Source organism: Lutjanus erythropterus, chromosome 17 (assembly GCF_056507025.1).
Source record: "Lutjanus erythropterus isolate fLutEry1 chromosome 17, fLutEry1.hap2, whole genome shotgun sequence".
Classification (NCBI taxonomy): Eukaryota; Metazoa; Chordata; class Actinopteri; order Lutjaniformes; family Lutjanidae; genus Lutjanus; species Lutjanus erythropterus.
Genome location: NC_139333.1, coordinates 28951192 through 28968402, shown reverse-complemented (window position 1 = coordinate 28968402; position 17211 = coordinate 28951192). Strand labels below are relative to the sequence as shown.

Genomic DNA, 17211 nt, shown 5'->3' with positions numbered 1-17211 from the left:
GATAATGTGTCAGTGTTTTGTTTACAGTTTGCTCTGCTGCCCCCAAGTGGCAAAAATATATACAAGCACTGCTTTAAGTATTTTAATGTCATGAACAAAATACAATAAATAGTTTTTATTTGTTATATTTGTTTATATGTGTGAATGTGTGAAGGACTTTTACTTTGTGTGACTTTGAGTACACATTTTTTGTCATCACTTTCTACAGGTATTAAAGAAATGATAGATATTTTTGTTTTCTCTGCATAAATACACAATAATTTATTTCATCAGGAATATCACATAAAGAATAACTTAATATAGGCAGCACAGATGTTTGAATGCTGGAATATAAGGCAATGTCACAATAAAGGCAATAAATCATGGTTAATTTTTGAAAATTCATGTTAAAATTTATTATCATAAAATAAAATAAAACACACAGAGACACGTCTATGTTCTTACTGTAGCTACAGCGGATGAGCCTTTGACATGATGACACAGAAAATTAAACAACAGCATCCACATCTGTCACTATGGAGACAGAGACCTGTCTCCTAACATTTCTGTCTGCAGCGCACCGGTCTACATCCAAACAGATACTGTTAAAGGAATAGTTCAGCATTTTTGGAAACACACTTTCTTTATGCTGAGCGTTAAAAACAAGCACAGTCAACACCGGTCTGTGTGTCTGTGTGTCTTAGCTTAGCACAGTTTAGCATAAAGACCAGAAGCGCTGAGAAACAAATCTGAAAAAAAGTCTGAGCTGCTCCTTTAAAGGTTGAATATAATGTTACTGTTGACGGTAACCATGACAAAAAGTTTTCAGCAAATCCTAAATATGTTTTGATTGATCTGATTTTTAGTTCTGTAAAATTAAATAACATATTGTATACATTTTTATACTATTTTTACACATTTTATTCTTATTTGTCTATTTTCTATTTATGCTGTTTGACTTGTTTTTTATCTTTCATTACATTTTTCTACTTACTATGTTTATTGTTATGCCAAAACACCAAGACAACTTCTTCCTATCTGTAAACATATAAACCTAAATCTCATTCTGAATTGCATCCTGAAAAAAGCTACATGTACACTTGAATAATTATAATTGTTTACTTATTGTCAAGGGAGTGGATTTTGTTTTATTATTGCTGGAGACACGTTTAGTTGGGTGTCGGGTTTCCTCACCCAGAAACTCCAGACTCATTTCCTGCATTCTGGTGATTATTTTATGCACCGATGTGTGCCTTCACTCACTAAACTTAGCTTAGATAAGCTTTACGTATAGGCAGGAAACATTACCTTAAAGGGACAGTTCACCACAAAATCAAAAATGCATATTCTTGCTCTGACCTGTAGTGCTGTTTATCCATCTAGAGTGTTTTGGTGTGAGTTGCAGATTTGGAGATATCAGCCATACAGATGTCAGTCTCCTCTCCAGTATAATGGAACTATATGGCACTCAGCTTGTTGTTTTCAAAGCACCAAAAAGAAAAACATTTGAAAAACTTAACAACAATGTCTCTTTCCAGAAATCATGACCTGGTTACTCATGATAATCCATAGATCTTTTCGTGAGGAGTTTCATGTAAGAACTACTTTTTTCTGCAGGGAAACCTACTAGAACTACTTTGTTTTCTACTAGGAAGAAAGTAGTTCCAACGTGAAACTGCTCCCAACAAAGTCTTTGGATTATCTTAAGTAACTAAGTCATGATTTCTGTAAAGAGACACTGCTGTTGAGTTTCTCAAATGTATTTTTTGGTGCTTTGAGGGCCACAAGCTGAGTGCCATCTAGTTCCATTATATTGGACAGAAGACAGACATCTGTTCAGCTGATATCTCCAGAACTCTGCAACTCACACCAAAACTATCAGGATGTATAAATAGCACTACAGGTAAGAGGAAAATATGTATTTTTAATTTAGAAGTGAACTATCCTTCTAAATAGTGGGTCTGGGAGTCCTTCCTCCTGGAAATTTTAAGCATCAAACTTTTCACTTCCTGCATTCTGGTGAATTTTTATGCACCAGTTAGCACCTTAGCTAAACTTAGCTTAGATAAGCTTTGATTATAGGCAGGAAACTTTACTTTAAGATTAGTTAGCAAACCAGCAAACAACACTTCTAAAAGTAAACTAAAAAAAAAAGATTCTAACAGTTGCTTTTGAGGTTGGATGATGCCTTATACAGACTTTACACTGTTGTGTCTGTGAGCCGCGCTCTAGTGGTTTGTCAAAATAAAAGTCCTTTGCTACTTTTGTGTTTTTAATCAGAGCACAAATGCATGTACAGCTGCAACGATTAATTGATTATTATTAAATTAATCACAAGTATTTTGATAATTAAAATAATTATTAAGAAAAAAAGTCAACATTCTCTGATTTCAGCTTCTGAAACGTGAATCTCTTCTGGCTTCTTTACTCCTAATCAAGATTAATCAATGTTAAAATGAATCATTAGTTGCAGCCTTACATGCATGTGTTCTAAATGTCCCCCTGAAATCCATGTTTACTGTACAAGAAAAAGTGTATTAAAGCAGATAAAATACTGTAGATTTACAGTCATTTCTAACAGATTTGTTATTGTACTATGTTAAATTTCTATTGCTGTTTTAATATTCTACTGTTGTGCTCAGTAACGTTTACTTGGATTTGAGAATTTATTATTTTACTGATGCAGTGACTGAATTGTTTCTGCATACATCACATGAAATGTGATCCTCTGAATCTCCTGATGTTGCACGAAGCCTGCAGCTTCCTAACAGTGAGCTGAATTATCTGCAGTGTTTATCTTTGTGCTTCTTATTAAATTGCTCTAAAAGTGCAGGATGTTCATTAAGTTAATATAATAATCGCTGAGAGTTTTAAATTGAATCGATCTCCTAACATCATGTGTCAGTGTGTTATTGATTAAAACCTACTCTGCATGTTAGAGACTATTCAAACATGGACAAACTCAAACACTGAAGCTTGTTGTGCTTTCGAGCAGCAGTCTTTAGTCTGAATAGAGTCTCTCCTCCGGTCCTCCATCACTGCACCCCCACCAGCTCTGTGATGGGCGGGGCAAACACCATCAGTTCCTGGTATTTGTGGAAGAATAAGTGCAGGCGGGAGAGGTAGCTGTCCTCCTGGTACGGAAGCTGCTTTTCAGTCAGATACTTGGACACAACCGGCTTCACCTGCAGACACACAGTTTTATAGGTGAAAACAACGGAAAATAACAACTCTGTATGGACGTCCAAAAAAAATCCCGGTGGTCAATCATCCTCTTTTTTTTCTTTGTGAAAAGAAAAATGTGATGATAATTTTTCTTCCTGTTTGTTGTTGTAATACTCATTTTGGCCACAAGAGGCTGACATGCACCACCACCATATCCTTCTGAGACTCTGCAATTCATATTTGTCCTCTGTGGGGGACACTTTATTTCAATCTTCATGCATGCAGTTTATTTGAGTCCTGATGTCCGTGTTAACTATATTATATTAAAGATTTTAAGAAGTTGATGTCAATTTTAAGCCTTGCAAAATACACATTTTAATATTTTTATTAAAGTACCAATGCCCATGTTGCACAGCTTCAACTCCTTCATATACTGTTGGGTAGAATAATCTCGTGCAGGAGCTGCATTGTTCCTTTGTCTCAGGAGAGGCCAATGTACAGTCAATGCAAACTGTATATCTGGTATCAGACATGTTCACCTCGGGGGAGAGTTTCTGTAGAGTGTGTGCTGCAGGTGGTATTTGACTGTGTAAATCATTATTCACTCTGTGTATATTTGAGGTGGGTGTTTCTGTGTGTCTGTGAGGGACAGAAGGAGAAAGAGCTGCTGTGCTCGGGGTGGACGTGACTGAGCAGCGGTGGAATAAAGTATTGAGATCCTTTACTAAAGTAAAAGTACTTCTATACCACTGTAAAAATACCCTACAGAGGGAGCAGAAGTCTCCTGCTGCCATGTTTCATTGTCATGTTTCTACAGTAACTCTATTTTCTATGCTGTTTGACTTGTTTTTTATCTTTCATTACATTTTTCTACTTACTATGTTTATTGTTATGCCAAAACACCAAGACAACTTCTTCCTATCTGTAAACATATAAACCTAAATTTCATTCTGAATTGCATCCTGAAAAAAGCTACATGACCACTTGAACAATAATTATAATTGTTTACTTATTGTCAAGGGAGTGGATTTTGATTTATTATTGCTGGAGACACGTTTAGTTGGGTGTCGGGGTTCCAAAATGTGTGTGCACGTCCCTGTCATAAACACTCAGTATTTAATGCAACTATGACATTATTTCATACAAATACATTATAAATTGCCTTATTATTGTTTTATAAATTCAATGTAATGACTGTAGTGAACAATTATGTGGCTTCCTGTTTGTTCCCACCCTTGAACTCTTCAATAATTGTTCCATAAATCAATCTCACTTTGTGCTGCAAAACAATCCAGCACAGTGAAAATCGACAAGGTGAAACACCAACGTGGTGAACTGATAATAATGTAATGATTTCCCACCTTTAAACACATGTAGTCAGACAGGAAGGGGAAGAGGTGATGCTCCACGTGGCAGTTGATAAGCGAGTGTCCAAACGTCCAGTCCAACAGGAAGTTACGTGGCAGGTTCAGGACGCCGTGGGTCATCTGGTAGATCCTCTTTGGTCGGCGGGTCGGAGAGAACATGTGGAGGCCAATGTGCTGCAAAGAACACAGGTTTAGTTACATGTCTACAGACAATCATGTTATATCACAGGTTATATGAAGTTTGTAATCAGACATCCTGGTCAGAAAGTCAGAATTTGATGTCAGATTATATTATTTTACAGAGTAAAGCCACAGAATTGCTTTATAAGATGCATATAGTGTTGCAGTGCTTAGTGTCAGGTTTGCCTTGTGAAATAAATGTTTCTGATTTTACAGTGACCTCCTAACATTTCAGCTGAAGTTTTGGTTCAGTTGTGCAAATTTGCCCTAATTTAAGTTTCCAAAAACAAACTGACACACAGTGAACTTGGGTCTGTCAGGCCCCCAGACGGTGGCAGCTCGCTTTGTTCAGCCGGTAAATCAGGAACCACATCAACCAAACTAGATCGCAATTCCTTGAATTTCAATATTTGTTTGACATCGATGGACCAACAAGAAACAACTGCTGCATAAACACAAAATAAAGAATATAATGTACATATAATAAAAGATCCTGTCTGCTTTTATACTGTGTGAACGTGTGTTTTTTCCCATGTAGAAAAGAAATAGAAGAATTTTAGTGCACAATGTTTTCAGTTGAGACTCCAGAGTCAGTCAAAGCAAAGGTCATTCTCAGCTACATGGGAACGCTGAGTTCAGGGGGAAAAAGTAGGACAATGTCCAACAGCAGCACCAGGAGACAGAGGGGGGAGACAGGTTTTCAGTCCGACCCCCCTGAGAGAACAAACATTCTTCCCTGTCAGTCCCTCGACTTCACATCAAGAACCTGTTTTCTAATCCACCTTCACACACTTTGATCAGAACAATGAACAATGACCTGCAGGACGGGGAAAATCATGCATGAATTGTTCCTTTTTATCCCTTTAGTTCCCCGACGAGAACACAAAGCTGCATTCAGCACGAGTTTCTGAGAAACAAGAGGTGCTCTCATAATCATCTGGCATGAAGTGACTCGGAAATATTCACCAAATCTGTGAGAAATGAACACATACAATACGCCTGCCTGCAGTACATCTGTCTGAATCAACTATTAGCAGAGCAGGAGTCCATTTAATTCTGAATTAATAGTTTTTCTTTGACACCTGAAATAAAAATTCATCTGAGCTTCCAAGACAAAAGACTGAGCGGGAGATTTACTGAACCTGCCACAAATCAGTGTCAGGAGGGCACGCTGCTATGTCTCTCGTATGCCAGTGTGCAGAGAGTGCATAAGATGCATTGGATTTTTTTAAATTCATGGATATCTTGTGCTCTCAATCAAGTGCAAAGGTGTTCACGAAAGATCTGGTCTTCAGTCTTCCCTTCAAGACTGAGAGGGACTCTGACGATTGAACATAGTTTGGTATCTTCCTCCACCATCAGGGAGCCACAAACTGGAAGAGTCTTTTGGTCATACATGCAACATACATACATTTATGCACAAATGAACTCTTCCTAGAATTTATTGATAAGGTTTATTGTGAATTGGGTCACAATGGTTTTTTCATGTTTAAAAAGTGGGTCCCCACAAAAAAGTTTGGGAAACACTGCTGTGGACTGAAGATGACGTGGGTTACAGCTGCAGGTATTCCTCACCTGGAAGATGTTGACGTGGATGTACGGCACAGAGAACATGGCTCTGCACACGAGCATGCAGAGCAGAGCGGTGAGAGGCGACAGGAAGCCGGAGACGTTGATCAGCAGCCAGTACTGTGAATACAGGCCCAGTGAAACCATCAGGACGGTCCTGGCGATGTGAGCCGCAGAGTGTTCTTTGAGGTGAGCTGCAGAACCAGAGAACCAGAAACATCACGTGTGTGAGAATAAACTTACACCTGAGTGAGAGGGGCGAGCTGAACAGGGTCAGAAGGTAAGAAATCTGTCTCAACGTCATGCTGATTGTCACATTTAATGTAGAAATATTTCAGTAAAACCCATAGACCGCCTGTCCTGTGGCGCCTCTTACCAAGTGCAACGAGTGGAGTGATGATGGGCACGGCCAGGGGAGCTATGAACAGGTAGACAGTGCGGGGCAGGAAGGGGACCTTCCAGACACTGGAGTCCCCCAGTCCAATGACATTAGTATGAGCGTGATGCATCTTAATGTGGCCCTGAATGCCGGCTCGCGCTGAGAATGAGCCACAGATCTGAGTGGACAAACACAGGGACACATGGACTCGTTTGATGAACGTCCAAACAACAAAACTGATGCGACACAGAAAGCAATCAATGAAATTATCAACCAGGAAAATCCAAACAGTCAATTGGAAAATAGAAAAGAAAAGCATTTCTGTCCTCATCATCATGCCCTTATTAACACATTAATCATGAATTCATCTTAAGCAAAAGCTTAGGTTTAGGCTTGGGTTGCAGATGTACGCTGATGATAGAGTTATTTTTGTTGCATCAAAAACATGCCGCCAAACTCACAGACGCTTTTAAAGTAAAAGATGCTGAACTAGAGACACTTCAGGATTTTAAGTAGTTAAAGTTTGACAAACACATAAAAAGTTAGAACCGTTACTATTATGACTTCATGTGCACAAACTGCTTTCTCACTCAAATATCGTACAATCATCTAGAATTTTCTAGCTGCCAGCAGATTCAGGATTTTAAATGATTTTCTACTGCTGTCAGATCCTGGTTAAAACTTGATCAGACACCTGCTGGACAGGCTGATTACACTAACAACTCAAACTGCCAGACATGCAGCTCTTAGCCACCATCTTAATCTCACCTCCTGAGCCTCCAGATGACATTTTAATCATGAAAGTTCATAGGACACAATATTGTTTGGTTTCATAAAGGCGATACGGAGGTTTTCCAGTGGACTAATATGAAAATTGATTGACCTTTTTTTTCCGTTTGCTTTGCAGTAAATAATATTTTGAGAGCAAAGAACAGCGATGGTAAAACAGCTCCTGAACGTTCAGTAAACATCCACTTCTGAATTCAAAAGTTCACTGAACTGTTGCAGCACTCAGTGTTATTGAATGCAGCTCTAATAACCTGATTCACAGCCTTAAACACATCCATGTAAGGTAATCATTCACTCTGGTAAATATTACTGTTTCCAGGCTCATACGTGGGCTGATGGTTCACCTTTGTCTACTGTGGTGGAAAATCTGAAAATGAAAACAGGCACGAAGACCAAGATTGTCTTTGTAGTGTTTTAATAGAGCTTTGCAAAGGATCAGTACACAGTCACACAGAGTGTAAAAGGAACTGATAACGAGTCAAGAATGTAAATCTATCTTAAAGGGTCAGGAGGAGGAGGAGGTTGGGTCAGGATGGACCTGAAGTGCTTATTGGGAGGGTCAGGATGTTATTGTGTTATCAGAAGTTGTTGTTCCAAAGGGAGAACAGCTGTGTGTTCAAGGACAGGTAACCAGTTAGTGCCTGACAATACATGAGAAGTAACTAAGAGGAACAACAGTGACCAGTTCAGCATATAGCGCCTCACTCTGCTTTACATTCACAAACATTCACACCTGCTGCCCTCTGCAACCTAAACGAAACAGTCTGACATTTTGAATGAAATGCATTTTCATTTTTTTTTTTTTTTAGATCAGGACATTGATACCATTTGTGACATAAATATGAAGCTACAGCCAGTTAGCTTAGCATAAAGTCTGGAAACACAGTGACACCGTTAGACACTCTGTCCAAAGGGAAGAAAAAACACCTACCAGCACCTTAAATTAACACATCAAATCTTAATTGTTGACTTTATATTAAAAATAAAGTACAGAAAACACAAGTATTTATTGACCTGCTCACTGCAGCAATCCTGTTTTACCTCACTAGCAGGATAATGTACAGTGAGCAGGTCACTACTGAGAAATAAAGCCATAAAATCATTTTGAAATTAACATTTTGTGTCACATAAATATATATATATTATATATATATATTTTTGTAGGTAACCATCGAATAAGCAGATTAATGCACAGTGAGTGGGTCGTTACTGTAAAATAAACCGCTTCAGGTTTAAATCAGGATTTATTTCACAATAATGTTCTGCTCACTGTACATTATCTCCTCGACTGCCAAAATAATTAACTGTAGAGTTGATCAACATACTCCGTCCTTATCCTCATCATGGGTTGATAATCGCAGAGAAAACTTCCCAAAAAGGTTTCATTTCCTCTCTTCAAATTAATTCTTCTTACTCATCAAATCTAAATTTGAAGGTCCATCTTTCATCTTTTTTTTTTCCACTCACTCAGCCATGATTTTAGTCAGGAACTGCCCCTTTAAGAGGAAGAGAAGATTTTTCCCATTTTAGAAACTCGACTTAAGAGAGGACAAACACTTAAGAAATGTTTCTGTAACGAGGCCCCTGGACTGTTTCTTGGTGAGAGCTATGATTTCCTGGAAGCTTGCAAGGAAACTAAAACACAGTCTTTAAAGTCTTCTTCACCAGATCCAATAAATAACCTCCTATAACACCACAACGACTCATTTTTACACCTCAGTGTTCGAGCATATTAAACATGAGATATAACATGTTTGTTATTGAGATTTCAAGGCGCATATGGAGAACTTTGTTACCTTTGGACCCGAGGTGCTCACCCTGAGAGTCAAAGATTTGAATCATCAGCTGGAGGAAGTCGAGGAGTTGAGTTTTTTTCTTGTTTGTTTTTTGGTCGGTGTGCAGTGCACATCTGGGACATTTTGGTCCCCAGATGTTGCTGAAGGGTTAGCACTCCTGGCCTTCACACTGCTCTCAGGGGGAAAATCATTCCACTACATCAAGTGGCTCTCAAACTGAGGAGGAAGCCCCACAGCAGGGACACAGGGCTGCTGCAGGAGCGTGAATGACCAGGGGAAATCATTATTTATGATTGACTTTTTTTTTTAATTGTTGGGTTTCTGAAGTGGGGCATGCCAGAAAAAAATCTGAGAACCATTGCACAACAAACATCGAGTTGCCTCGTCCACTCAGTGAAGACGTCTGCGACGCATACAGGAAGCTGCAGACCCGTACAGAAGCTGGGTGAGTCTGAGCAAAGCCTGGATTATACTCCCAAACACACACCATGGACGTGAAGTAGTTCTGAGACGGAGGAAGAGAGGCCACACACGGCAAGACTGTTCCTGTTATGCTAAGCTAAGCTAACTTGCTGTTAGCCTTAGCTTCATATTTACCCTTCAGACATGAGGGTGCTATCAATCTTCTCATCTGACTCTCTGCAAGGAAGCAGTTTTTTTCCTAAAATGTCAAACTATTCCTTTAAGAGTTTTGCTCAAGGGCACTTCAACAGCAGTATGTTTTTTTCAGTATTTAACACAGGAACCAACTGAGGAAGAAGCTCAGCCTCAGGTTTGTAATGACAGCCTTCAGTTTATTCCTGAACGTCTCACCTCGATGAAGAAAACGGCCCAGAACTTTCCCCAGGCCTGCGACTCGCTCAGCGCCCCGTGGCTCGCCAGATGCGTCCCTTTGATGGTGATGACAGCGTGGGCCACACCCATCAGCAGCATGCCCGCCGAAAACCACAGGATGTGAGAGGAGCCCAGCAGCAGGAAGGCTGCAACACACAGCACAGGGACTCACAACTAAACTCATAAAGATACGATACAACAGGACACACAACACATTATCACTGTCTTGTTATGTTTACATTTACTTAGACTACATAACACATTTGATTTTTTTTTTCCTTTTAGTTCCTTTACAGTCTTGAGTTCCTGTTTCTGACCTCTTACAGTTCAGCAAGATTAAAAGTCAACACTAGCGCCCCCATGAGACCAAAATGATCATTACACACCAGAAAACAAAGCTGCTGGATGGATGAAAAATAAAAAGGCAACTTAATAATACTGGTGCAAATGACAGTTTATGTCATTATTATAAGAATTTAATGGATTTTACCTGTAATACATCTGAGTTAAAGTCATGTTTTTGTAACTTTGCAGCAATGTAAAATCCAATAACCTAAATTTTAGGCCTTAAAATATCTTAAATACAATTTTTTGAAAGGTCTTCAAATGGATTGGATTATGAAGTTAACGTCACTTTTATAAATTTGCATCACCACGCTTTTTAATGTGTTTTGTGAAGAATTTGCATTGATCACGCTGTACAGAAGAACAATTTGCACATATATTTCATGAAACAGCAATAATATATTTATTTGCAACATTTTTGTGCTGAACTTTGTAAGCATTTATCAGATGAATATAAATAAATCTGTTTATTAATTTATTCATAACCTGCAAAATAAAGTTGCTATAATCAATATTTTTACAATAAGAATGGATCAGATGATATAGTATTGATTGCATGACAAAGATTTACTATATAACCTGCTGCGTGCTGGTCTCATAGTATTGATTCCAGCTGCAGCTGTTTTCAGAGAAAAAGCACTAAAAGCTCAGTGTGCACCAAACAATAGAGACACAAAATCAGCAACTCAGCGTGACAGTATGACAGTTTGCATGTTGTAGCTCAGGCTGACAGGAAGTCAGTTACTTTAGTGTTGGACAAGTGGAAATTTTGAGAAGTCAGAGCTTCACCTCGATTTCAGGATTAATCTTCAGGGGACCATAAATGGTTATTTTAATGACGGATTTGACTCTGAGCCAAAGTGTGGGATCAGCAGACCACAACTGACCAGCTGACCCACACCGACATCCCCACAGCAACGCCGCTGTGTGACTAAAACACACACACACACACACACACACACACACGGTGTGCAGTTCTTCCTCTCCAGCAGTGGTGTGACTTTACACCCTGACAGGCAGGAGGATCAGGTGACAGAAGGAAACTTTATCCTTAACTGGAGGCGACTGTGCTGCTTTCTGTCAGCATGGCAGCGTTTCATCACACAGCAGGTCTCCTTTCATCATTACATCACCGCTTAATGTCTCTGATTACAGTCATCTACACGTTTCCTCACATCATGGAAGAAAATACACATTTTCTGCATTTTAATTCTTGATCAAATATGTCTGTTCATTCAATTCAATATTCATGAACATTAAAAAATATATTTATCTGTTTATTTATTTATTTACTTGTTGGTTTATTTGTCAGGAACATATAACAAATAAATAGTAATGTCATTATACTATATTTGTGACATAATTATATAAAAATGATAATATTTAGAAAGTATTTAGATCATATTACAGCCATTTGTGTGTGTGTGTATGTGTGTGTGTATTCTCTAATTCATGTTTCAATATGTGTGTGTCCATGTGCATGCATGAAGTCTTTATGTTTATCTTAGACAAATAAATAAATGACTCAGAAGATAAATTAATATGCCATTAGTGCTCCAAAAAAGTAAAAATGAATGTAGGCATAAATCAATGCTTAAAATGTGTTATAAATTCATATAATTATATCTTTCTGTGTTTATTTACTTACATTTGTAAACAAATTCCCCTTTTCATTAAATTTACAATCTAATTTTCCATTTTAATTATTAATTTATTTGTTAATTTTTACTTTTTTATGTATGTATTTATTTAGAGAGGGAAATGTAAAGGGAAAAAGAATATATAATATAGAATTTCCCACCCTATTTAATTCTGCATTTTGGCTTCATTATGCAAACGAGGGGTCTGTTATTCAAAGTGTGTCATCGGGTCAATTTTTTGCCGATTGATTGATCGACATCAGAGTGCAGAGACTGACTGCACAGACAGGAATGCATAAATAAATCTAAGAAGAAAATACTTTAATAAATATGTTTGGGGAAATTAATCGGAGGAAAAATGCAAAGGGAAAATGATATTGAGGTATCTGCCTGTAAAAAGGATGTTGCCTTAGTGCTCGCTTTTGGTGGCAACTACTGAGTGTCTGTAAATATAAAATAAAAAGAAAGTAATAATAATAATAAAAAGAAGAGGAAATAAAAAATATCTTAAAGAGTAGGGTCTACAGCTACATGAGATAATGATTTGGCACTGCACAAATAAAATTAACTTAAATTCTGAATAAATAACTCACACATTAATTTACATGTTAGTATTTCTGTGATACTATTTGTTTCTATGACACATGGATAAAGTACAGTAGGAGTGAGACTGTCCAGATTGTTTACATATTTCTACTGACTTCCTGTCTGCACATTCAGCACATCCTGATAAAATGACCTCACTCTGATCACATTAAAGAATGAACGAGACGCAGCATCAGTGTGGTTGCACTGTGGTAACAGAAGGGGCTTTTAAACTGTAATAACCCTGCAGCCGGTGCAGCTCCTCCGGCTGCTGACACGTTTCCCTCCTAACCCAATAAAACGCTGCTAATATACTGCACCTCCTATTTCAAAGAGGACTATTTCGAGGCGATAAGTGACAAGCTGTGTGATACACAATGACAGATGCCTCCTGTGAGACTAAATCAAAGTCACATGTGACTGTTTCTTCAGTGGTCAGAGACGCACTGCATGTTTTCATCTGAAGAAAACTCACAGACAGGTGGTTCGAACAAGTCCAGAGACTTGGACCAGGTGTCCTGTGGAGCTGTCACTTCCAATGATCGAGTGACGCGAGTCACAATACACGCTCATCCTAATTGAGGTCAGTCGCTGACCACCAGTGACCCAGATAGAGAGGGGCATCATGGGATACTGTGAATGTGTAAACCAGCTATGACAACAGTGTTGGACTGTTTGTATGTTTGACGTGCAAACATGCTCAGTGGAAAGTGATTACTCTTTAGATCACATGAATTAATGATAAAACAATAAGTCAATTTATTTATTTAATGTTTTTTTTATTAAATATAAATTAATTTAGCAGCCTGGTCAACCATCATAGACTAGATTACTACACATGTGAACACTGTTTAAACTGTTTTGTATACATTTTATACTTTACTTCCTTATTTATTGTTCATTTTCTGCTGTGAGTCTGAAATTTCCCCACAGTGATAAATAGCGAGCTCTCTGTCTACACTGTTTAAGTAGTGAAAACTTTTGTTTAGAGGTTCTGCTAACTTAAAAATGTTGACTTCCAATGGAGTTTTCTTTCTTTTGTGTTCTTAAAGGTCCCTAATAAATCCACCTAAAACACAAATATTTCAGAAGTTAAAAAAAAGAAGTATTTATTACTATACTGAGTTTACTGAAAACTGAAAAATGTGTTTCAACAATTAGATTTATTCAGTTCTGTTAACTTATTGCAAAAGTGGTGTGAATGAAAATTCTGAGCTGCAATTTCTGAAAATATTTGAGTTGGCTTTATCAATCATTGTCTCAGTTTTTTGAGTACTGCCAACATATTTGGGTTTTACAGTGTACTTAATGAATTTGAGCTGCTTTAATAATCAATTCAGTGAAAAGTGGAAAATTTCACTGGTTTCAGTTTGACAGTAAACTGAACATTTTGAGGATTTTTTCCCCTTTGAGACAGAGGACAGACAGAATATGGTCTCAGATGACACTGAAATCCTGGAGTATCTCTGCTCAGGACTTGAGATGGACGTATTAAAGTTTCTCTCAATTGTTTTGGCTCATTTTTTTTAAACAGTCTTGACTGAACTGTCACACCTGTTTCATGGGACATCGCATTTCTTTAGGATGTTTGCAATAAAAGCATTTCATTCGTGTTTCAAAACCTAATTTTTGCACCAGTAAATTGGACACCAGAACCAAAAGCTCTTGTCTTGTGACCATGATGGGCCTCAACCCTGGAAATGTTTCTTATATACAATCTCTGTTTTTGTTGACTTCTTACTGCACAAGAATGTCAATTTTGTCTCCGTCAATGCTGCTGTGTACCAAACTGAGCATTTTAGATTTAGATTTCAAAAAGAGGTAAAAGTTCACTGAGAAAAGTCAACACTGCACAATACTGTAGTGCACAGAAAAAGATGTACACGATGCAGGGTAAATGTACAGGTAAATGTAGAGGTGGATAAACTATAGTTTACACATCATTTTGATTGATCCAGTTGATCTGAAAACAGATGAGTGAACTCTCAGCCTCATTTTAAGAAGTGATAAACGGAGTTTCCTTGGTTTTAACTTCCGTTACAACCCTGGTTTACTGTAACCAGGAAATTCACCTTTGATATTCCATGTGAAGTTATAAACAGAAAATCTGCCAACAAATGACGTCAGTGTGATTCTACTTCATTACTGTCACCTGGCAGCTCATTTACCGGTTTATCAGACGACACAAACATTACATGTCATAGATATTTATGTAATATACATGGCAATTTTTTTATTTTTTTTTAATAGATCATTTTGCACGTGAGGGGTCAATACGCGCTTTTCACTGAGAATCAACTCATTAGTTCTGATCAGTGAGACGTGTGCAAGTGTTTATTGTGCAAATTGTAGACAAATGTCTTCTGCACACGTTCCAAAACAGGATTAATATACCTAAATGAATGAGAAATTCCATTGTAATTCCAAATTGAGAATTGAGGCAAAACGAAACCTGCAACAAATTTCCCCCCAAGGTCAAATCTTTCTTCGAGCCGATACTCCAACACCATCGAATGCATCAGTGGAGCAGCTTTTTAGCCTGAAGTTTTGCACGTTTTGAACACTTCTCCTGCATCATAAAAGAGTTCAACTACAGAGAGCATCAGCTGGGTGAGTCTGTGTGATTTGAAAACCCTGTGAACTTTCATACTTTGTATGTAGGCTCAGGTTTTAAGAAGCTAACTGGTTCATTATGTTACAACCCATGTTTTATTATTTTCAGCTGTTCTGCCTTTGACCAGCAGGACAATCTAACCAACACGTGCAAGAATCGCTATGTAGTTTTAATTTTCGGTGATGCTAAAGTACTCTAATGAATTACTTTTATCAGTAAGTAATGCTGTAATGTAAGAAGTTACTTTTTAATAGCAGTAATCTTGTGATTTAATGAGTTACTTTTAAAAGAAACATTCCCCAACACCGCATGGCAGCTGAGAGGCCTGCCCTTGCTGCTGCTTGTATGAACCATGAACACCGAGGTCAGTCAGATTATTACAAAACAGATTATCAGTGTACTTTGTTTCAAAGAACGCTAGTTACTAGTTCCAGTAGTCACTCTGTCATTTGGTAACTGCTTGTACAGGGGCAAGTAAACACTGGCTTTGTGCAAATCAATTTTTTCTTGCACCTTGACAAAGACAAGTGCAAAAACCACTGAACCGTGCAAGGAGATCAAAGGAAAAACTGGCATATTCCTGCATCCATGATGATGTAAATAATCACTATGATGTAAATGTGTCAGATTTTAGCCAAAATGTAATTTTTTTTCTGCAGTTCCTGGGCAGGCTGGTGCCATGAAATAACTCAAAAATGTAAAGGTACGACACACACTGTATTATATTTATAGTTTTCTGTAATAACTCAGTATTTCATGACTTTTTTTGGCAGCAGTGAGAAGTTTGCTCAGACTCTTACCAGGCGGCAGACAGAGGAACGCTGCTGCCAGGATGCTGCAGTCGATCCCCCTCCTCTCCCACCAGCTGCTCTCCTTCACCATCTTCTGCACCAGCCTCGTCAGCTCCATCATCAGTGACTCCTTGTCCACCTCCTCACCCCCCGGCCTTCCATTCTTCTTCCACTCTCCCTTCATCTCTTCTCCTTCACTGTTTTCTCCTTTCCTTTTCACTAACCCCTCTCCTCCTCCTCCTCCTCCTCCTCCTCCTCCTCTGTCATCCCTCCACTCCTCCGGTACATTCTGCATGTCAGCTCCTGCTCAAAACAAAGTCACAAGTGTGCACTTTGTGTCCTCCTGCAAGCAGCCGGAGCTAAACGCCGTCTACACACTGAGCACAAAGTCCATAGGTCAAAGTTAGCATTGCGAAAGTCCTTATTGGTGAGAAGCATTGTCAGAGAGGCCCAGCCCCCTTCCTGCTGCTTGAAGAGCCTCGTGGACCCTCCTCTCCTCTCCTCTCCTCTCCTCTCTTCTCCTCTCCTCTCCTAACTCCTCATCTCTCCTACACTGTTTCCTCTCTGTTTCTCCCCTGTCAGCTGACTCCTGATGCAATCCAGCAGCAGTGGAATTTATTGTCCCACGGCCCGAAGATGTAAGACTGCCCTGCTGTGACGTGATGGATCCAAAAAATCCTCACACAGATCTACAGCTCAGAGTCTCCCCTCCTCTTCCTCTCCTCTCCGGTGTCTCATACATTCTGCATGCCCCCCCCCCCTCCAGTGTTTCTTTGTGTCAGCCTCCCTCCCTCCCCTCCTCCTCCTCCTCCTCCCATCTCTGCTGTAACCTTGGCAAACGTCCTGGGAAAGGCGAGGGAGAAAGGAGGAGTGGATTAACAGTGGCTGTTCAGTTGTTTCCTCACTGGGGGAAAGGTTCAGAGTGAAAAGAAGGAGAAGATGCAGGAATGTGTCCTGACAGTCGGGGTGTGTTTATGTGCTGGCGCAGGTGAGACTATCTGCGTGCACGTATATCATGTCAGTGCTGGAGACAGACCAGTGTTCTGGGCTTCAGGCCATGCTGACTGCAGTGTGTGCACTTTAAAAGATACACTGTGGTGTGTATTTTGCACCCTGCAGGACAGCAGGTTCTGCAGAGAAGAGAACATAAGAACGCCGGACTGTCTGACAGCTCTGCT

At 39.0% G+C, this 17211-nt stretch overlaps 1 protein-coding gene across 1 annotated transcript; it reads right to left on the bottom strand.

Annotated features, from left to right (window-relative positions):
- Positions 1–2935: 2935 nt before the first annotated feature.
- Positions 2936–16717, bottom strand: fads6 (fatty acid desaturase 6). Its single transcript, XM_084740487.1, has 6 exons — positions 16043–16717; positions 10038–10204; positions 6637–6817; positions 6267–6454; positions 4506–4685; positions 2936–3164 (listed from the first exon to the last, which is right to left on the bottom strand). The coding sequence occupies exons 1-6, from the start codon at positions 16326–16328 to the stop codon at positions 3015–3017; spliced, it is 1152 nt and encodes a 383-aa protein (XP_084596613.1). The 5' UTR covers positions 16329–16717; the 3' UTR covers positions 2936–3014.
- Between the last annotated feature and the right edge of the window lie 494 nt (positions 16718–17211).

Excerpts from the sequence above, each read along its gene's own strand:
- fads6 (XM_084740487.1), bottom strand. The coding sequence starts at position 16,328 with ATGCAGAATGTACCGGAGGAGTGGAGGGATGACAGAGGAGGAGGAGGA. Across the intron at positions 10,205-16,042 it reads GTTCCTCTGTCTGCCGCCTG|CCTTCCTGCTGCTGGGCTCC; the intron begins GTAAGAGTCTGA and ends TGTGTGTTGCAG. Across the intron at positions 3,165-4,505 it reads CTGACTACATGTGTTTAAAG|GTGAAGCCGGTTGTGTCCAA; the intron begins GTGGGAAATCAT and ends GTGTGTCTGCAG.